The following is a 22,931-nucleotide window of genomic DNA, read 5'->3' as shown; positions in this document are numbered from 1 at the left end:
ACCCCTTCCATTGTATAAACTCATGTGGAGTTCCAATTTTGTTGTCAATGTGATGTTTTTAGTTCTCTCTCACTTTCACATTACGCACCTTTCACTTTGTGAGCACCTGACTATTACTTGGAGTATAACATTCATACTTGTGTAAAATAAACAGTCTATTATACACTACATATGTTTCCCTACCTTCTTGCTCCCGTGACGATCAATTGTCCAGTATAAATTGAATTCCCGTTGGGGATTTTTACTTTCTTGCTCTGTACCCATTGAGGCCAACCCTGAACCATTGTTCTTTCTAAACATACACTAACCCCAGGTTCACATTTCGGGGTACCTTTGTTCTCCCATACTACCAAGTATAGGTGATGGCATATTTTCTTTTTTCCCTTTATTTTTGTTGCACATAAAGTAACTACTGCACCAGTTTGAGGAAACCTACTGCGTATTCAGTCAAATGAAAGGGAAGGGGTGTTGCATATCTAAGTTTTAAGTTTGACAAATTGATGCAAAGAAACAGTGAAAAATGTAGGCAGCTTAGTGCTAAAGTTGTGTACCTTGGTAACGTTGGCTATTTTTTCCAGGGAAAGTGCATGCATCACTAAAGCCGTTTCAGAACATGTTCTGCCAGTCTATTCTATTTGTTTTGTAACCCCCCCTTTTTTTTTTTTCTTTAGCATCCTATTTAAAGATCCGCAATTTGAGGAAGGCTTTGTTTTCAAAGCTGTGGTTTTACCTGGAGCAAAGTAAGGAATTCATTTAATTCTTTTTTTTTATTATTAAAGTTAAATCCAAATGTTGTGTTGACAAACTGTCTTGACAAACTGTCTTCTTTAAGGAAAGCTGCCCCAACGCTGAAACCAGGAGACTGGGAAAAATCAAATAATGGAAGGAATTGGAAGCCCCAGCTTGGTTTCAACCCAAACAGAAAACCAGTGCATCTAGATTCGTCAGCATTCAGAACCTTGGGGTGAGTGCAGATTGAACAGCATCATCAGTGAAGTATGCATTGCTTACATCAGCCAAGTTGTGCTTTCATGGGCGCATATTCTTTATATTTTTTTATGCTGCAAGTTGAACTTGTCTTTTGTTTAGGCAATAATTTGAGACCTGTGGCATGTGAACACAATTGTATCATTTACCCAGTACCAAATATCGTTTTTTCCCAACACATTTAAAATGCGTGTTTGCATAAATATACTTTTAAAAACATGTAATTCGCTTAATACTACGTCTTGGATTTGTTTCCATTGTCAAATTTAGTATGAAACACAATCCAGTGCTGAGGCCGGAAACTGCTTCTATAGCAGTTTAGTAGAAATCTGTGCCCCCTACAGCTCACAATTGTGTTCACACCTTGTGCTCATCCTCTCCTTTTCCCCTGCTCCCCTTGCAACCCCCTAGGTTTAGATCAGACCCTATTTTCTAGTTAAGTTTTCCTGACTATCTTCATGTTATGAATTATCATTCCAGTCTTCTGGCTGGTATGGGAAAGCTTTTCTCCAGCAGTACCTTTCCAGTGGTGCGAGGTGGCAGCATGCAGTATCAGCTACCACTCTTTCTCCTGTCATGACGGTACCTTGGTATATTATGCACCAATGGGCATACCATTGTTGGGTTTTTTTTATGACTCATTGACCTATACCTGGAGTGCTGTCTCAGTGGCTAAGTCATATATATCATGAACGTTTCAGGGTTTAAACCTTTCTGACCCACATGACCCATGCATGGGGCATCTGAGCATGATGCTGCATTGTGCTCTCCTTGTGTCTGTATGCCCCCAAATGCCATTGAAATGCAGAAGTAAAGTAGTTTTTGGCTTGGGCTTGCAGGGAGGTGCCAAAGTGATCTCCTTCACACCAAGTCGCCTGTCAGTGAATTGACTCCTGAGAGATTTTCCATTGGGAATAAACAAAGCATCATAGGAAGGTGAAACCTTGTTCTTTTGAGAGTAAAAATTAATGAACTAGGACCCATTTGGAATGACTGGTCCCAGATGCCAGACTCTTCATTGTTTGATAAGGTTCAGTCTCTTAAGCCCAGAAACTCGGTTGTCTTTTTTATCTGCCTTGCCCCATGCAAATCAAGGTCTGTGGGTTAGCTATGCTGTATATGTTAAGGATGGCCCCTGTAACCTTGGGATCCATACTTCAGTGGGTTTCAGAGACTCCAACCATGATACTTGGAGGCTCTCCATCTGGGATACCACCAGCAAGCTCCATTTGGGACCTCCGAACCCAGCACTGGCACTCTCCAGGCTCTCACAAAGGCTCCACATTCCGTGCCGGTTACAATACCGATTTTCCTGGGGCTGATGGACAAAGTGCCCATTGTGCTCTACCTGAGGCTGCGATCAGCAGGTTTCTCCATTTGACACACTTAGCAACCCACCTCTGCAAGGGAGATTTCATACGCTACATTAATTGTTCAGGATGGATTGCAATAAGGACTATGATACAGGAGATTAAATTTGCCAATACTGCTACAAAGAATACTGCTATGATTATCTCCGATGCCAGTGGTCTTGAGACGCTCATTTTTCTGGTCTTGTCTATCCCCTCAAGTCCTGCTACTGAAGAAGGTGCTTCTGTTGGGTTGGCCATGCGAAGTGCTGCCAATGTTCTCATCCTTCACCTCCTCACCTTAGAGGTCAAAACCAATGTCCTGATTGAAGTACTCCTGCATTGGCAAATATCTATTGAGCCCTGACTAGATTTTAATGAGGCACTCGCCGCCTGGGCCAGCACTTTCTCTAGCTCCCTGCCAAGTTGAAAGGTGCCACCGACCTGCCCTTTGCAAACCCTGCCTTTTTGCCTCACTACATGTCTCCTGAGAGAGCTTGGTGGTGCAGGCTCCCACCAGTCAGATGAACCCAAATACTTTTCAGACTACTTCTCTGTTGAATCCAAGAGTACAGACCTTTGGCAAGAGGTTATATTCTTCCACTAGTTTGGCCCTCTGGTTAGTCAGTGCCAGTGGCTGCTGAGGTGCCATTTCCTCACACTATGGAATTTGGTTGCTCGTGTCCTTCCAGGCCTCTCGGAAGACCTTTGCCCTGTCTTAACCCAATCTATACAGGACAGCTGCGACACTGCCAAATTCACTATTTTTGCCTTGAGACCACGATTTCCATCAGGCGAGCCATTGGCGCTAGTATCGTCATTCATCGCTACACCTGGTTGTAACGATTTTCCTGCAATGTTCATTCTTTTTGGTCAGATTCCTCTCTGGAGTTCTTCAAAGAGAGCAGGGCCACAGCATGCTTCTTGGAGTCGGGCCAGCCGCCTCAACCCTACTGTTCATTTCGCAGTTTCAGCTGAGATACCCCATACAGACAGCCACTTCAGCCTCAGCCAGGGGTCCTGTAGTTTTGTAGTAGTGGCACTCACTGACCCTGCTGTCGGGGAGAGCACGCCAGTCAGTCTACTGACGATACCCCCCCCCCCCCAACGATTTCCCACTCCAGCAGCCCCACCTGACAAACTCCTTTTAGCATACAATTTGTGAAGCACAGCCACCCAATTGGAGACAGGATCAAACTTTTCTTACAGGGTTGGCAGGACACAATACATACAGCTGGGTTCTGCAGATTGTCCAGAAGATCCACGCCTTACCCTCCATAGCCGCGCTGCCACACCTTCCACTGTTTCCTAAAAGGCTGATAGTGGACCATCGGTCTTTCTTACAGCAGGAAGTGCAAGCCCTTTTGGCCCAAGGAGCGATTGAGAGGGTGCATGTAACAGAAGTATTCCCGCTACTTTTTGATAGCTATCGAATAATGGAGGCTTTTTTCCTATTTTAGTCCTGCGTCCTTTCAACATCTTCCTCTAGAAATTCAAAATGCTCACCCTGGACCTGGTGTCTTCTTCCCTAGACTCTGGAGACTGGATGGTGGTGTTGGATCTGCAGGCCCATCTGTGCTACCTGTGGTTCATAGTGGGACCAGGAGCATTTTCAGTTTGCTCTGCTCCACTTGAGACAGCGCCCTTCAGATATGCGCAAAAGTGATGGCAGTGGTAGCGCACATTTGGAGGTCCGGGGTGCCACTTACCCCCCCCTACCACAAGAACTGGCTGTTGACGACTGGCTCATCCCAGGCAGTCATCAACCACCTCTAAACTACGGTAAATCTCCGATCATGCTTGGTTTCACTATCAACGTTTCGAAGTCCCACCTGACTCCTCAGACTCTCCCCTTCATGGGTGATATTCTAGACATTGCTTGGCTTTGTGCTTTTTCTCTGGGAGGAAGAGTCTAGGGCAGTGGTTCCCAAACGTTTTTGACCCGCGGCTCCTTTGACCAATTGGCCATTGGCCGCGGCTCCCCATTACATTACAATTTTTTGATGGTGGGTAGGACTTCCATTTTAATCCCTGAAAATAATAGGAATGTCCTGCACCTTGGGGGTAAGAACAAGTGAGAAAATGGATATTTAACTGAATTTGGGGACCCTCTTCATCAAACCCATGAATATAATCTAACTGACATAGTGCTTATAAGTTTAAGTGTGAAGCTAGTTAGCCGAAAGTGTGTGATAACTGCATATTGCAAGCTCCGGGCTAGTAATATTTCCATTTATGGTTATTTCTGGAACCGGTTTCAGAAACAAATATAATAGACATATATAATTTAAAAACAAAATGACTGCTACATTACACCCCTGTGACATTTGGCAACCACTGAAAGGTTACCTGCAGTCCCATACCATTGACTTAAGAAGGAACGACCTACACCCGTACATTGCTGATTGATTTTTCCACGTGTTGGCCAGGTATTGTGTACAACCCAAGATATTCCTTGTGAGGGTAAAGAATGTACCGCTATACCAGTAATATTGCTTTGATTGTACTTCATGAGATTGCTGCTATCTACTTACTATTTTTATTTTACTTGATCAAGTACGCAGAATATGCTCTTTTGTATTAGTCTTTTGTTTGGTGTTGTCTGTAATGAGACGTCTCTATTCAACATCTTGGTGACTGCTGGCTCTGCCAGTATGGTTCACTGTCTTGTTCAACTATGCGCTTGGTTGTAACTTCTTTGAAATACTAAATTTTTTTTTTTTAAAACAATGACTGCATTCTAATTTTCCAGGCACAACTACGAGAGTTCCTATATCTGTTTTCAGGTGCTCAGTGCTCTCACTACCCGACCCGTGCACTGCTCTCCTTGTGAAATAACTGAAGACAGGCTGCTGCACGCAGCCTCTGATCAGGGCTCGTGGGGAGTTCGAAACTCTTGCTGACTGACTTCCTCCCTCCCCCTCCCTGCATCCGAAGGGCCCAAGGCTGGAGCAGCAGAGTGAGAGGTGCAGTGCATACAAATGGCCATTGTAATTCCTGATGGATTCTTTTAGCAACTGCGACCGTGGCGCCCCTGGCTGGTTTTAGTGGCGCACCAGGGCGCTGCGGCGCACAGTTTGGGAACCAGGGGTCTAGGGCATTGTCTGATCCCAATCTTTTAGCATCTGTCCTTGATTTCAATACGGTAGACTGAGGCTGCTGGGACTAATGGCCTCCTGCATTCTTCTTGTCAAGCATGTCTTGGGGCTTATGTGAGCTCTGCAGTGGGACCTGAAGTGTCAGTGTTCCCACTGTCCAGGGCACCTCTCCGACCACATCCAGATTTCTGAGGTTACTGCAAAAGATATTCAGTGGTGGTTATTGGACCATGATTGGGCCTGTTCTCTCACTCCTGGCTTCATATCAACCTTCTTGAGCCAACTGCCATCCACTTGGTGTTGAAAAGGCTTCCTTCCATTCATCAAAGGGAGGCTTGTAAATGTGCTCAGGGGCAACACCACTACCATGTGGTATTGCAATAATACAAATGGGGGTGGGGTCGCACACTACTCGCACACCAGCGGGATTGCCCCTAAGGACTGTGGTAAGTGTAGTTCGTGTTCCGCGATGCATCTTCTTTCGATTCTCTGCTATCTTTGCTATCTTCGCCATCCCTGGACACGTGTTTCGGGGTATTTACCCCTCATCAGCAGGGATTAGGCCGTGTTCTGGGGTTGCCGGTGGCTGCCAAATATTGCCAGGTTTAGTACCACTCGGGCGCGCTGGTGCGGGGTCCCGGCTCGTCGGCAAACTGCTCGAGGGAGCTTTAACATTACAAATGGTATTGCAACAAACTGGTCTGGGTAGGGTCATGGACCCTGTAAAATGAGGAATTGTGCCTCACCTCAGGAAATGGCTGGACCATCAGGGAATTTTCCTGGTGGTGAACCACCTGGTTGGGATCTTTGAATGCCAGGTTAGACCAGCTCAGATGTCCGCACCTAGCAGATCATGAGTGGCAGTGGAGCCTGGAGGTGGTGTGAAGAACTCTTCAAATGGTTAGAACCTTGGCTCACTTGATTTGCCACCGACAAACGCAATGCCAGCAGTTATCCAAGGCATATCTCCCTAGGATACAAGTTCTTTCTTGAGTGGAACTTTGAATCCTGTATGCCTTCTGATTGATAACTCTTCTGCCCCAAGTTCTGAAGATCAGGAGCGACCAGGCACGATCTGCTAATGGCAGCAACGGGACGGGGTTCTACAACCGGGCCTTAGCAATTTCCCCCTTCATGCTTGGTGATTGAGCAGTGATTGTGAATGCCTTCATCTTCTTCCAGTGGTGGTTGATGTCATCTTGATAGCCAGGCGTCCCTCGACAGACAGTATATGCCTGTTTTGACAGATATGAGGCTTTGTGCTGCACACAGCAGATAGACCCCCCTACAGAGATCTTAGTTTTTTTTTTTTTTTTTTTCCTTGTCTGGGAAGGCTGTTCTTTGGGCACTCTTAAAGAGTACCTTCTGGTCCTTTTACAGAATCCAGAAATATTTCAAATCCAACTTGTTGAATTATTTAAAACCCCTCTTGCGGTTGTTTTTGCAAAAAAATGTTTTTAAAAGCGCTACATCATCCGTTTCCTCCCTCTCCCTTTGTTATGCCACAATGGGACCTTAACTGGTTCCTCACATTTTATGTGCTCTCTCTTTGAGCCACTTCACAGCTGTCCATTATGGCCTCTCACCTTCAAGACACTGTTCCTTGTCACCATAACACTGACACGGCGTGTACGTGATCATCTGAAAGAAACACGTTCGTTATAGATTACTTACCTTAGAATTACCCCCAGGCGTCAGACTAGATCCGAGTACTTACCCTTTAGAGAAAATCAAGTTATCGATCTTTGGGTAACATTGGCTGGGTTTCACTCAGAATTTCTTCTAAGTGTAGAGTTTTGCAGCGTGAATCTTTCTGGATTCACTATGCTGTGCATTATTCCGCGGTCTAGTGGTTGGGTCCGGAATCTTAGTCTTTTCTTTCTTTTTTTTTTTGTAGCCCAGTTGGGTGTCGACGTCCCACCTTCTGGTGTACTTCCTGTGACGTCTGCACCTTTGGGTGCCATCTTTGGATTCTTTTTTTGGCCGTTGGGTCTGGATCGTCATCGAGAGGCTCCAGAGTTTTTGGAGGAAAGAGGAAAACGCAGTTTTTTACACATAAAGGATTAGAGAAGACACCGAGAAACAAGATCACCTGGACGACTAAGAAGGAGAACTTCGACGTCCAACGGAGAGTGCGCACACAGGGGATGCCCTGAGCGCAGGAATGGACAAAACACCTTTTAAATTCTTCTGTAACTGCCACTACAAGTACGCGCAGAAGGACCAGCACCCGGTTTGCAACCTCTGCCTACCGGTCGACCACGAGAGCAAGGATTGCAACACCTGCTCCGCCTTCACCGCCTTTACCCCGAAGACCCTCCGGGTTAGAGAGAGACTGAGCAGAGCCAACTACACCAATGAAAGGCAAAGGCCAACCTCCGTCGCTTCGGGACCTAGGCCTCTCCAGCGACAAAGAGTACCACATCGCCGAGGGACCAGATGACGACGCGGTTGTAGAGACCGATAAGAAAACATCTAAAGAGGTAGGAGAGACGTCGAACCCTAAAACCCAGACACTCTCGAAAGCCCGAGTCAGACTCTCGAAAAACAGTTTAAGTCCACGAAGGGAGCATTGGTGCCAAAAATCTCAACGGCCGCAGCTGCACCCAGGGACAAACAGCCCAGCGGATCCTTTGAAAAGGACTCCCAGGCAGCAAAAACTGGCGAAGCCATGGTCGTCCAAGCACGTCCCCGAAAAGGACCGCTCTACTTCGAAGGAGAAGGACCCGAAGGCTGCTCGAACGTCGACAACTACGTCTAAGAGGTCGGCCAAAACACTAGACGCCGAACAGGCCTCCGAAATGGAGAGATAAAAGAGAAGGCTCAAGGCTGAACTGGATAACATCCTGCAAAGGAAAAGACTTCAACGAAAAGGTTCACAATTCCGTCAAAACCACCAACGGCGATCGTTGAGGAAGAGGAGTTCGATGCCGAAGAACCTCCGAAAACACCTGAGCCCAGGGAACACCTAGAGGAAGAGGGCCTATACTAAGACTAAGGCGGCGATGACCAGCGGATGAGTTTCGGCTCGCATTCTGTGGCACAGGACCTGGAGTGGCAGGACCAACGCCGAAAGCCCAGAAGAGCCCGTGGAGACATACCCTTCGAGGCCTTTGCTGCCAGATGACATTGGGGTCTACAACATGGTCATCAGGAACGCGGCAACGGCTTATGGAGTCAAACTAGAGGAAGAAAAACCAAAGGCATGCTTCCTCTTAGAGACCCTGCTGCCCACTCAAACAAGAAGTCAATTCCTCCTCATGCTTCCAAGTGTCCTGGACCACGGGAGGGAGGCATTCAAGGACCAGCGAACTGCAGGTCGGTCACACCTAGGACGGAGAAGAAATACAAGCACTCCTCCAAGGACCCCCCCTCACCCCCCTTACATCCAAGGATCCGTCACGACGGACTCCATTATTGCGGCAATAGCCAGGAAGCGGGCAAACGTTCCAACAACCTCAGACCCACCACCAGACAAAAAGTAGGAGGATGGACCTAACTGGGAGAAAGGTAGAGAGGAATGTAGCGGTTCACTGACTCATTGCAAACTCTAATGCCCTACTAAACAGGCATGCATACCAGCATTGGGACGATGTCGAACAGCTGCTGAAACACCTCCCTGAGCAATACCAACAAAGGGCGTCACACCTGGTGGAGGAAGGCAAGAATATAGCAAATTCATGCCTGAAATCAGCCTTGGATGGGGAAGACTCATCCAGCAGGCTCATGATGATCGGGGTAACAGAAAGAAGGCATGCCTGGCTGAGGATCTCAGGCTTCAAGCTGGAAGTACAGAACCACATTCTGAGCACTCCATTCAATGGAGAAACACTGTTCGGGGCACCAATGGATGAAAAGCTCACCCAGCTCAAAAAGGAGAATGAGACCGCAAGGTCCATGGGGGCCTTGCAATTCAAAGGAATGAGATGGGGCACCCTGACACGGAGACCAAACGGAAGGGGGGGGGGAACCAGTGGGAACGTCACACCAGACATTCCAGCAGGCCTACCAGGGCGACAATCAAGCAGGACCAGAAAAAACAAACCTGGCAGTACCAGCCTCGGGGCCCAGTCCTTTCGCGGGAGGGTGAACAGATGAGGACAAGCAAGAAGAGGGGGCCAGCAACTCACCTCAAAGTGACTCCATCCCACCAAGCATGCCCACCCGCACGATCACTCGGAAGGTGGGGCACGACAAGGTCCACAAAAGAGGGTTGCACAGACCAAACAGCAACGATCATGTAACACCAGTAGGAGGCAGGCTAAAATATTTCTTCCAGAAATGGAAGAGAACTACAGACAAATGGATACTCCACATCATACAGTTTGGATACTGCATAGAACTGGAAAAGAAACCACCAAACACATAACCAAAATGGAAGGCGCACTCAGCAAAAGAACTAGCGCTACTCCTGGAGGAAGCACAAGAAGTCCTCCAAAAGGAGGCCATCAAACCAGTTCCATTTAGAGAAAGAAACAAGGGAGTGTACTCAAACTATTTCCTAGTACCAAAAGTGGACGTAACGCAGAGACCCATCCTGGATCTAAGGTTCCTAAACTGATACATAAAAACACAAATTCAAAATGACATTACAGGAGGTCATTCCTCAGATAAGGGTCGGAGACTTCATGTCCACCATAGACCTCAAAGATGCTTACCTGCACATTCCCATGAACAGGCAGCACGAACATCTACTAAGATTTACCATCCACAAAGAACACTACCAGTTCACAGCCCTAGCCTTCGGACTTCACCAAATGCCTCGCTGCTGTGGCAGCGCACCTACGGAGGGAAGGGTTTATGTCTACCCTTACCTCGACTGGTTAATAAAAGCAAGTTCCCACAGGACATGCAAGGAACACGCACAGCGGGTCACAAACACTGACAAACCTGGGATTCTCCATACACTGTGGGAAATCCTCAATGGAACCAGAGCAAGTGAAGATCTTGCTAGGAGCACAGATCAACACCAGACAGTGCAAGGTGTTTCCCAGCGACAAGAGAACACTTGCTCTGCTGAAGGAGACACGCCACTACCAGAAGACGCGAGCTCTGACTTTAAGGACAGCGAGCAAGGTCATGGGGATGATGGCGTCCTGCATACACCTGGTCCCCAATACACAGCTCCACATGAGACCATTCCAGGAATGGATGCAACAATGGTCACAAGCTACAGTAAGTTGGGAAGATCTAGTGGTTGTAACGCACTCAGTGTACGAAGAGATAAAGTGGTGGAACAAGGAGAACATAACAAAAGGGAATCCTTTAACACCACCAACCCCAATGGTGACCATCACCACAGACGCAGCCCAGATGGGATGGGGGGGGGGGGGGCACACATGAACAAGCTCAAGGTGAGGGGTCTGTGGAACCCAGCAGATGCGATCAGACACATCAACTACATGGAACTAAAGACTGTGCTCCTCGATCTGAAGGCCTTCCAGAAACAACTGTGTTGATACAAACCGACAACAACTATGTTCTACATCAACAAACTGGGAGGAACACAATCAGTGGCACTATCAAACCTAGCGCAGGAAATATGGAGATGGGCCATCCCTCTCAAAATAGACCTACTGGCCATACACCTACCAGGGAAGGACAATGTGGAAGCAGACCGGCTCAGCAGACAGACATCAGCATCCCACGAGTGGAAGCTCAATGCACAGGAAACGCAAAGGCTATTCAGGAGGTGGGGAACACCAACAAAAGACTTATTTGCAACACTCCAGAATGTAAAATGCCGATACTTCGCATCGAGACAACCAGAGGAACAATCCCAGGGGAATGCCCTATGGATAAGCTGGTCAAAAACATTTGCCTACGCTTTTCCCCCGATACCACTGATACACAAGGTATTCAGCAAGTGCAGTACCAGCAACATGACACTGATCCTGGTGGCACCACAGTGGGCAAGGCAGACCTGGTACTCACAAATAGTGGAAATGGCGCAGGGAATACCCCACAAGTTCGGGAAAAGAAAAGACCTACTCTCCATGTATAACGGAGAAGTACTACACCCAGAGCCAGAGAGCTTCAGCCTAGCTGCATGGCTCCTGAAGACATAGAATTCGCACACCTAAGGCTAACTAAGCGCATTCTGCGGGTGCTACGAGAGGCAAGGAGGCCTACCACACAAAGGTGCTATGTGGCAAAATGGAAGAGGTTCACACAATGGTGCAGCAAGAAAAAGCTGGACAAGATGACCAGGGAATCAAAGGTGCTAAAATATCTGACACACCTGCTGAACGCAAAACTAAGTTCGTCCTCGCTGAGAGTACACCTAGCAGAGATAGTGGCCTACACAAGAGGAGAGACTGGACAGAGCTTCTTTACATCGCAAGTAGTTAAGAGATTCCTGGAAGGGGCAAAAAGGATCGCACCACCTAAGAGTATACCGCCACCGGCATGGAACCTCAATTTAGTCCTAACAGAGCTTATGAAAGCGCCCTTTGAACCCATTCATAAGGCCTCCCTACAAATGCTCACAATGAAGACAACCTTTCTGGACTTGAGGGCTGTGCTAAATTTTCCTGCCTGTCTTCCCACCGAAAAGGAGGGTGAGACCGGAAGTGGGGCCTGCTCCTGAGAGCAGGAGAGGCTGGGGGTCGCATTACAAAGGCGGCTTGGTTTCTGGGCTCAAGGAGCGAAGGCTCCCACCCCAAGGGTCCAGAAACATGTCTTGTGGTGGCAAACTGGTGTGTACCAATCTGGGAACCCACCAGAGGCTGGTCGTTTTTCTAGGGGCATCTCTAAGATGCCTTGAGTGTGTTTTTCATTAAATCCCAGACTGCATCAGTGTGGGTTTAATGTGCTGAGAAGTTTGATACCAATGTTGCCAGTTTTCAGTAAAGCCATTATGGTGCTGCGGAGTTCGTAATGATAAACTCCCAGCACCATATACTGTTAATGACATTACTGCACTGAATAGGTCTAAGAATTGGTCTAGACACTGTAGAGGTACAGGGCTCATGCACGTGTACCCTCACCACTGATATAGTGCACCCAGCTAGAGGGATGGCTGATCTATGCCAGGGCAGTGGGTTGTAGGCATGGCACACAGGGATGTGTTATGACGACTCTTCGCTTCTGCACCGAAACACGCAGCCTGCAATGGTAGGGTGTGTGTATAGGTACAGAGCCTCGAAGGGTGGCACAATAAGTGCTGCAGCCCTTAGAGGCCTTCCCTGGCCACAGTACCCTTGATGTCCATGGTGCCTTTTACAAGGGACTGACATGTTAGCAGAGGTGCCAATTGAGGGTACAAGATTTAGTTTTGGGAAAGAACACAGGCCCTGGGACCCTGATTTGGCAGGCACCCAGGGCACATCAAGTCACAATGCATCAGTAGTTTTGCAAAATGTGGGAGGGAGGGGGGTGGGGGGGGGTTACTGCAACATAAACCCAGCTTCCTAAATCACCTACCTGATGTCTGCTCCCTTTGAACCTTTGCACTACTGTTCCCTCCGGCTGTTGACCATCAAAAAAGCCTTCTTAGTGGGGATTACATCTGCCCGGAGGTTGAGTGAAATACAGGAATTATCTTGCTCGCCTCCCTATCTGATTCATTTTCCAGACAGTGATGCTTGGCACTCTGGCTTCCTTTTTGCCGTAAGATGTTACCCCATTCCATCCCAGTCAGTCCTTCACATTGCCCACCTTCTTTGCTCCCCGCATCCTTCTAAGGAAGAGGAGCGTCTCCACCGACTAGACCCAAAAAGAACGTAGTCGTTTTACCTTGACCGCACTAAAGAGTTCCGGTGGATGACCAACTTTTTGTGGGGTACGTGGGAGCAAAAAAGTGAAGGGCAGTGCAGAAAAGGACCATCTCTCGCTCGGTCGTTCTCTGCATTAAGGTCTGCTATACCCTGGCTAAGAAGTAGTGCCCTGAGGAATTAAGGACCCATTCCACCAGGGGAAAGGCTACGACTACAGCCTTGCCTCCGGTATCTCGTTCCTAGTTCACTGTCAGGCAACAATGCAGGCATCATTCCACACGTTTGCCATATATTATTGCCTGGACAACCAAGTCCGCAGAGACTGGCATTTGGCCCGTTCAGTCCTGCAGGACGTTCTAGTTTGAGATGTAGGTCTGCAACCCACCCACCCACTGGATGGTATGACTTTGCGGACTGATGTAAAGCTAGTTTTGCACAAGACTATGTCCGTTACTTCGTGGCTCTACACTTCTGGTGTGGGGAAAAAATGAAAAGTACGGACGTCCGTGCCCCTGTGGGGTGCCTGTTTAGGCACTGTGACATCATAACAGACGCTGACGAAGTCACGCAGAGTCGTATGGAGCCACCCGATGGCGCGTGAGAGGGGTTTTGCTCAGCAAGTTTCTAGATTCAGCCAGATGCCTGGAAAATGAAAAGGTAAGACATCTGTAGCTAGACACTCCTACTCTGCTTACTTAATTTTCCTGCATGTCCTGCCACTAAAAGTAGGACCTGGACAGTGGGGCAGGCATCTCCACTAGTTGGAGCTGCCCAAAACACATCACAAGGTGAGATCCTTTGAGGCTCACCGCCAAGTGTTGCTGTTTTGCCAGGGGGAGGTGTGAAGAACCTCCACTCAGAGAAGGCTTTGCTTCTGACCTGCAAGAGCACAAAGGCTCTCACCCCATGAGGTCAGGAACTTGTCTGGTGGTGGGTCGGCCAATACACTAGAAGTTGATAGTTTTTCAGGCGGCATCTCTGAGATGCCCTTTGAGTGCATTTCGTAATACATCCTACACTGTCATCAGTGTAGGTTTAATGTGCTAAGAAGTTTGATACCAAACTTCTCAGTTTTCCGTAAAGCAATCATGGAGCTGTGGGGTTCGTGTTGGCAAACTCCCAGCCCATGTAGTCGATCGGGCTTCAATGCACTTACAATGTCTGTGAATGACAGACTGTAGGGGCATATTGCGCATGCAGCTATGCCCTCAACTGTGATATGGTGCACCTTGCCTTAGGGCTGTGAGGCTTGCTAGAGAGTTGACTTACACATGCCACAGGCACTGGTGGTAGGCATGGCACACCGCCTTGTCGACTCTTCAGGTTGGTCTGCACCAAAACAGAAAGCCTACAATTGGCAGTGTGTGGGTCTTTGAGGGTGGCATAATACATGCTGCAGCCCTCGGGGGCCCTCTATGGTCACACGGAATCTGGTACCAGGGGTACCTTTATACAAGTGATGTACTTGTGGCCCAGAGGTGTACCAATTGAGGAAACAAAGGTTCAGTTTTGGGAGAACACAGATGCTGGGGCCTGGTTAGCAGGGCCCCAGCACATAGTCAAGTTAGTATCCGGTATCTGGTAAAAATAGGGCAGTAACCATGCACAAAAAAGGCACTTTGCTACCTCTTGTAAAACATGTTTCCCCATTCTCCTTTCAATATGCCTCAGCAGGACCTTAATTTGGTTCTCACTTTCTTAATGTGTGCTCTGGTCGGGCCTCTTCATAATTGCCCCGCTGGCTGCTTACAATTAAAACAGCCTTTCTCAATAACTGCCTGTCTGTTTTTCCAGATAAGTTGGTGATTCGCGCTTGGGCCGCTTTCTTGGCGAAAGTGGTAACACCATTCCATGTGGGCCAGTCCGTTACTTTGTCCCACTTCTCTACATTCCTCAAAAGAAGAGGAGCGACAGTCTGTACCTAAAAAGGGCGGTGTCGTTCTACCTTAATCACACGAGTTCCTGGTGGATGACAAACTCTTCTTGGGGTATTTTGTAGCAAAGGAGGTTTGGGCAGTGCAGAAACAAATGATTTCGCGCTGGGTTATTCTCTGGATTAAAATCTGCTACCCCCAAAGGGCTTCAGGGCTTATTCCACCAGAGCTAAATATGCGACCACTGCATTAGTACGCAGAGTCCCAACCCTGGACATCTGCCTGACAGCAGTGTCTGTGTTTCTGCATATGTTTACCACACATTACTGCCAGGACGGTTAGTTCTGCAGGAATGGACATTTTGCCTGTTCGGAACTGCAGGACTTTCCAGTTAAGAATTGGTCTGCAGCCCACCACCGGGGATGGTATTGCTTGGGTATCTATTCAAATGTAAGGAAGCAGCGGCTAGATGTCTATCAGATGAACCAGTTACTTACCTTCGATAATGCATTATCTGGTAGAGAATATCTAGCCGCAGATTCCTTACTGACACACCCATCCTCCCCACTCTGCAGTCAGATGTGTAGGGATAGGTTTATTCCCTTACACTGCCCTAGTTTGGATACACCAGTGTCTGTTCCTTTAATGGCTCTGCGCTTCTGGCATGGAAAGTCGTGAATTAACGTATATCTGTATGCTGAAGTGGCACCTGTATAGGTGACGTATGTCACTTTCAATGCAGACTCGTGGATCGACACCCCCTACTGGCATACAGTTTGGATCAGGAAGATGTTTCGCTCACACAAACATCTTCTGAATCCAGCCTGACGCCTGGGAAATTCAAAGGAAAGGTATCTGTGGCTAGGTATTTTCTGTAGCAGATAATGTGCTATCAAAAGTAAGTAACTTATTCCTTGGCGACCTCAACATACATCTAGAGGATAGCCACTCCAAGGAAGCTCAACTTTTACTGAATGCTTTTAACTCGGTTGATCTCAAACTTCTCTCCACTTTGCCCACCCATCAACAAGGGCATTTATTAGACCCTATCTTTGCTAACTGGGAAGGCATTAACACCTCGCCACCCATCCCACTAATATGGTCTGACCATAGTATGGTACCGTTTAAGATAGCTAGAAAACATATCAATAATACCCATGCCAAACTGCCACCTTACAGACGCCGTAATTTCAAAAAATGTACTCCTGAACTCTTTTCACATGAACTAATTGAGAATCCCCCTTTAACAGGAAACTCCTTACAGGAGGTATGGGATAACTTTGAATCGTGGCTAACCAAAGCTTTAGACAAAACTGCTCCATGGACCATCAAACCTCCAGCCAGACAAACCAAAAACGCCCCCTGGTTCTCAGAGAAACTTAAAAATGCTAAAGCCCTATGTAAATCCATATAACGTAAGTGGAGGAAAAACTATACCCCGGAACTCAAAGAAAACTACAGAAGCGAACTGAAAAAGTATCAAAAATTGGTAAGACTAGAAAAAAGTTACTATTAAAAAAGCAGAATTGTGGAATGTAAGAACCCCACGAAGGAGCTATTTAGTATCTACAGAGAAATCACCATCCCTTCACGTCTGGATACTAAAGACACCTACTCCACGGAGATATGCAACCAGATAGCGGATTTGTTCGTGGAGAAGGTAGAAACAATCCATGCTACTTTTTCAAGTAGCACTAAGATGGTCAAAAATAATGTAGATAATCTAGGCTCTTTCTCCCATAAATCCCTCCTTAACAACTTCAGGACCCCTAACAAACAAGACTTAATGAAAATAATTAATGGAATTTGTTCAGGCTCCCCTATGGATGCCTGTCCCCCGGAACAATGTAAAGCAGTCATGGAAAACATATTACTAGATCAAATTAGTAACATGATCACCTTATCGTTCCAGGAAGGCCACGTCCTGAAAAATTGGAAATCTGCCCAAGTAATACCCTTAAAAAAGAAACCTAATATCCCAATTTCTCAGCTCCAAAATTTAAGGCCGATCTCGCTTCTCCCTTTCTGTGCCAAAATCATAGAAAAGGTGGCTAATCTACAACTCATGGAGTTTTTGGAGAGTGAATCTCTCCTCCACCCCTCTCAGTCAGGGTTTAGATCAGGCCATTCAACCGAATCAGCAGTTCTGTTTTCTACTGAACAGATCTGGAAGATGGTGGATGAGGGAGAGACAGCAGCGTTGGTCCTACTGGACTTAAGTGCAGCGTTTGATACCGTGCTGCACTCAACGCTGCTGTCTCGACTCTCAGACATGGGAGTAAAAGGCCTAGCTCTCACCTGGTTCCAGTCCTATCTTACTGACAGAACATTCCAACTCTATTGCCCACCCTTTAAGTCACCGCCTCGCAGTGTTAGCCATGGGGTTCCACAGGGCTCCAGTTTGAGCCCAACTTTATTTAACATCTACATGGAACCCCTGGCACACATTGCGGAGGAATTTGGGGTGGGCATTGTCAGCTACGCTGACGACACTCAGTTGGTGTTCAAACTAACTCCAGACAGCAGAGACTTAGCTACCAACTTCTCTGACTGTATGTCGGCGATAGCGACTTGGATGAATACTAATTGCCTCCGCTTAAACGGAGACAAAACAGAGGTATTGATAGTAGGTAAAGCTGTTTCTGCTTGGTCCCATGCATGGTGGCCTAGCGAACTAGGAGAATTACCCATGCCTGTGGAGAAAGTGAAAAATCTTGGCGTCATGCTGGACGCCGACCTCTCGGGCAAAGCCCATGTGAATAAGGTGACAAGCAAATGCTTTGGCACTTTAAAAGTACTTCGTAAAGTACTTGACCTCCTGCCGACCGAAGCGAGAAAAACCATAGTTCATGCTTTAATATCTCCTCATTTGGACTATGGCAATGTTCTCTTACTAGGTCTAAATAAGAAGGGACTGCACCAATTACAATGTATACAGAACTCAGCAGCACGACTGGTGCTTGGTCTCCCTCGGAAAACATCTACCAAAAACGCGCTTGCTAAACTTCACTGGCTCCCTATTAAAGAGAGAATCATATTTAAGACTCTCTGCTATGCTCATCGCATTGCTCAAAATAAAGGCCCCAGCTACCTGAAAGGTCTCATTACCATTCACCGGCCGATCTAAGATCGTCGGGCATGATGCTATTTATAGTCCCCCGCATCACAAAAGCTAAAATGGGAGGAAAATCCTTTCGCTATCTGGCCACTAAGTACTGGAATGCTCTGCCAATCCAATTGCTGATAGAGCCCTCAGAAATGAGATTCAGAGCCAAACTAAAAACCCACCTCTTCCCTAAACACTAACCTCTGTCATCTCATGGTTCAAGCTCTTCTTGATGGGTTTTGCATTTTGCAGTCAGTGCGGGGACACACAGCCTTGTGTAGCCAGGCGCTCAATAAATGCTTATTATTATTATTCTCCCTTTGTAACTTTTTTTTTTTTTGCAGAGTTGGGCCCAGTTGGTGTGAATTGTCATAGTTTCATTGTTTCCATAAAGCTTACTGTTTTAGTCTGTGTACTAGACTTGTTAAAAACTTGTTCTTGTTGTTTTTCATCATATCATGCAGACATGTTATACCAAAGGACAACCGAGGACAAGGGAGTGGACAATACAGTAATGCACCTCCTCCTGGAGCTTACAATCCAGGAAATGCATACAGACAAGGCTCGAGAGGACATCCACAATTGCCCAGTTTGTCTAGTAAGGACTTTTTTTTACAAAAGTCTTAATTTCAACATCGAAAGGTTATGTGGAAATGTTTTTGTTGATTTTCAAGCTTCTATTACCATTATTTCTAATTTTTTAACCAATCTTAAATGGATGTAGCTTCTCTGACAGTAAACGCTACTATTCTCCCCTTGGTAGGCAAAGCTGATGGAACTTTGGTTTATCATTTAGTTTTAAAGCGGAGGAGGATTCTTGTCCTCATGATTTCATTGTTAATGCCTAGCCTACTGAACTTGAGGGACAATCCATGTTCATAGCGACTCTGTGCTTACATGGGATGCAAGTGGTAAGGTTTGATTATCACCGCAACACATCTTTTACGTGATTGTGTTCAAGGCATGTAGGCATTTTATCTCTTGTTTAGCCTTCTTAGTCTCCTTCCCATGAATGAGTAGAGTTTTGACTTGTTTAGAGGGCTTGGGATATGGTTTTTCGTTATGTTAACCAATTAACACATTACTGTGTTGTGTCTAACCAAATTGGCATCTAGGGCACTCACTACTGGAAGCAATTTCTATAATTTGAACCTCAAGACAATACAAAAAATACAGAAATAAGTATACATCAAATACACATATTCTGGATTTTTTTGTACCTTTTCCTCTTTTTAATTCCTGACCAAAAATAAGTCACATTTTTAATCTTTAATGAACCAGCCAGAGCTGTTAAAAATGTGGCTACATTTCTCAAAGATGATGCAATATGACTAGCATATCACTTCGTTTTTTTGCTCCAAGTGCCCTATACATCAGCACACTTTCGAGCTTTAATTGAAGCCAGAAATCATACATAAGAGGTTGTTTGCTATTGATGCCAGCTTACTTTTTAACCTCCAATTTCAGAATCCTTCACATTTACAGAGCATTTTAATTTTACATATTGCACTTTTATATATGTATACTTTATTTCTGATATTTAATTGTGTAATAGTTGCTTCTCCTGAATTGTCAGAAGCCAGGTTGAGAGCCACTGATCTATCTAGAGATCTGCTTTCAAATCTAAAATTGACCAAGCCTTTTCAGTTGCTTAGTTTAAAGCTGTTCTTTGTGCACCTCACTCTGTACTCACCCGCTACAGACACCCACTGCAGTTACTGGAAACACCAGTCTCAATTTGGAACTTGCCCTTTGGGGTAAGATGGTCAGTGCAACTTCAACCTCTGATATTTCTGAAACAATGTTGACTAGAAAGACTGTTCAAAAGGTTCCGCAATCAGGGTGAACTCCTTCAGCTAGCAGTGTTGTATTTCATGTCCCAGGTGTGTGAAAGTATATTACCTTTGCCTTAGCTGAAGGGATCTGGGAGAATGTAGGCTACCCTATGCATTCATTAACGGTGCTGCAATAGATAGGGCAAATGTCTTGTTTCCACTTAGGTAGATGGATTATGGTGACCTTGTGACTTCTGAGTCTGGTTGTTCCACTTAACTGTACGCGTGCAGATCTTCCAGTCAGCTGAGACATGATTGTCTTAATGGCGTTCATATCACTCCTGGAAGGAGCAGTCCATATTCTTGGCAAGCAGATGAGGTCTCCTTTACCCACGTCACCAGGTAGAACGGAGCCTACACTAGTTTTCCACATTGTGCCTGGTCTAGAGAGAAGGTAGCAGTCCATTTTTTTCTCCGTGCTGACAGCTTCTCCACTACTGTAACATTGAGGCCTTCTCCGTGTCAAGATAAGAGATTAACCATGTATTAATAACCTTCTGCTGGTTAAGGCAGGATGGTAGTTAAAACAAAACGTTATAGGATCCTGCAGTCCTGGGGGAAGCATTCGGTCTGTTGCTCGGCAGAGTTTTGCAGGCATAGAGTGCATAAGTCAGCTCACTTCTGAAAGGTCAATATGTTGTGCGTTTGCTTCATACTTAGGTCTCCATCTGCTACCATTTCCATGGGCGATGACCACATCGCAGGATATAGAGTAAAGATTAGTTGTATCCATGGCAGAGGAAATCTAAACTTCTCTCCCAGGTACAGGGCTTTGTAGGTGTTAGGGCATTGTCCTCATACTCTGGGTGCAAACGGATCACAGCAATCATGCGTTCACCTTCGAATCCCACAAACTCCTTTCATGAGTGTTAAAGGCATAGCACCCTACTTTTAGTAGTTTGCAAGCAATTGGGGACTGCCAATAGGTGGTCTTCCTACTGGTGTTACCACTGTAAAGGCCTGTGCTCCTAGACTGGTGTGAAAGCCTTTCTCTGAAATGGGGACACTTGTGATTTTATCTTGTAACAAGCAGCACTTGTTTGCTGGCATGATTTTCAAGCTCACTGGTGTTAGTCATGCAGAGGATTTTTACCCCAAGTCTCACTAAATTTAATGGTATTAGATTTGTTTGCCTTTGAAGGGTACCACTCTGCACACTCCTGCACTGTTTTTTGAGTTTGGCCGATCAGATTGCTGCTCAAGTTTATTGTAGGGTATTGTTGAGGAATGTTTGAAAGCAGGCCCTTCATTTTATGTCATCCTCTTCGGATACCCTTTTGAGCGTAGTCTACCAGAGGCACAGCTCCCACATTTAATCAACAATCTGATAGACATCTAGCTGCAGATTCCTTAACTCAGGATATCCCCAGGCGTCAGACTGGATCCGTCATTTTTTTGCAGCAGCAGCACCTCTACGCGCTGGGGGATGGCGCCACATGACCCAGCCCTGACGTCGTCCACTTATATGATCTCGCTGACGTCATGCAAGTCCCTCCCGGCGCGCTGACGTCAGTTTTCCTTTTCCACGTGCAACGCGGATCCGGAGTAAGCAATTCCTCTGGCCTGTTTTCAGGCCCTTTTGACGCTTCACGTCTGGAACAGTGTGCGATACCTTCAGGCTTTAAAACTTGTACTTCCTGTTCGCTTCAAATGTCTGTGACGGACCCACATCTTATCTGTATGTGGTGTCTGGGCGAACACCGCGACTTGCCGGACTATGAAGCCTGCCAACACCTCAAGCCGAAGTCCCAGCGGGAGCGCCGGATGAAGCTTCTTTCGGCTCGCCTGTCCTGGTCGGAGTAGTCTCGTCCTCCGGCCTCCTCATCGCCGGCAGGCCCCTCTGGTTTCCAGTTGCGCCGTTGATCGCCCTCTGGGGCCCGGGACGTAGTTCGCCCCTTATTGGTAAGTTGCAGCTCATCGGACATGTGCAGTCACCCCTCCATCGGCCCTACCTGGGCGTAGGGGCGACTATGACCCAGATGGAGGCCTATGCCGCGGGTCCTCTCCTGTCCCTGGGGCGTCCTCTGGGCCTCCGCTACTTATGGGGTCCCTGACTGACTTTCCCTGGTGGGTTCACCCCAGGCGCTACAAGAGCCCTTGCCCTCCAGGGACGATGGAGATAGTGTCAGGGTGCGGCTGGGTCCCCCCTACGACTCATAGCACCCCTGCCACCGCATAGTCCCGTGGGGCTCCCTGTGGCGCTTCAGGTGGTTGCTGATGATCAAAGCCTTGCTTCGAGCACACCTCGGCCTTCTGGGCAGGCGGCCGCCTGTCCGGGGGCGGTGCAGTTCCGGCGCTGTAAACTCCAACCCCCCCCCCCGGCTCACTTCGGAGTCTGAGCCTGTTGTAGTTGTGGCTGAGTCGGTGCGGGTGGGGCGCCTTCTCCCTCTTCGGAAACGGAGCTCGTCATGGATTCGGTGCCGGACGGGGCCACTTGGTGCTGGATGTAGTCTAGTCTGTGCTGGACAAGGCACGATTGGCGCGACCAAAGTCTTTTTGGCGCGGCAGCGACGCCGGGTTGTTGACTCTTCTTTGGAAGCTTCTGGAAAGAGTTTGGCGTCGCCCTCACGTCCAGCAACGCCGGATATCCTTGCCTGTGCCCCCCTTAGAATTTGTGGACCCAACAGGATACCCACCTACTCAGGATCCCCTGGACCTGGCAGACCCCCCACCTCCTCAAGAGCCGCATCAGGACCCCCATTCATCCATGGGGCTCTTCTTTTTGGCATGGTCGCTCCCTCAGTGTCTTGGATGGCTTAGTTTACAGCCCTCACCTACAGATGAGCTGCTGTCCTCTCCATGGAGGGCTACCGAGGCCGGTGCTGCTTTTCTGAGAGTAGTCTCCTTGGCCAGGCGTATTCTGAACATGCGGCCCCCTTTAGTCCCATTGTCTGTGGACCCTCTGCTTGATGTCCTTCACCGTGGGTCAGGGAATGTGGAGCCGCTTCTGCCCTTTGAAGCTTC

General features: G+C 47.3%; 1 protein-coding gene across 2 annotated transcripts in view; it reads left to right on the top strand.

Annotated features, from left to right (window-relative positions):
- The window catches only part of XRN2 (5'-3' exoribonuclease 2), a 372,302-nt gene that overhangs the window by 276,169 nt on the left and 73,202 nt on the right, over positions 1 to 22,931 (top strand). The window contains exons 25-27 of one of the 2 annotated variants that reach the window (XM_078649322.1): positions 672 to 740; positions 833 to 964; positions 18,597 to 18,730. In XM_078649322.1, the coding sequence (XP_078505448.1) occupies positions 672 to 740; positions 833 to 964; positions 18,597 to 18,730 (335 nt within the window). Of the gene's footprint in view, positions 1 to 671; positions 741 to 832; positions 969 to 18,596; positions 18,731 to 22,931 lie in introns of those variants that run through there. The other variant, XM_078649323.1, reaches the window with a different exon arrangement.

This window comes from Lissotriton helveticus, chromosome 6, assembly GCF_964261635.1.
Source record: "Lissotriton helveticus chromosome 6, aLisHel1.1, whole genome shotgun sequence".
NCBI lineage: Eukaryota > Metazoa > Chordata > Amphibia > Caudata > Salamandridae > Lissotriton > Lissotriton helveticus.
The sequence above is the reverse complement of the archived record's forward strand: the minus strand, read 5'-3'. Positions and strand labels throughout refer to the sequence as shown.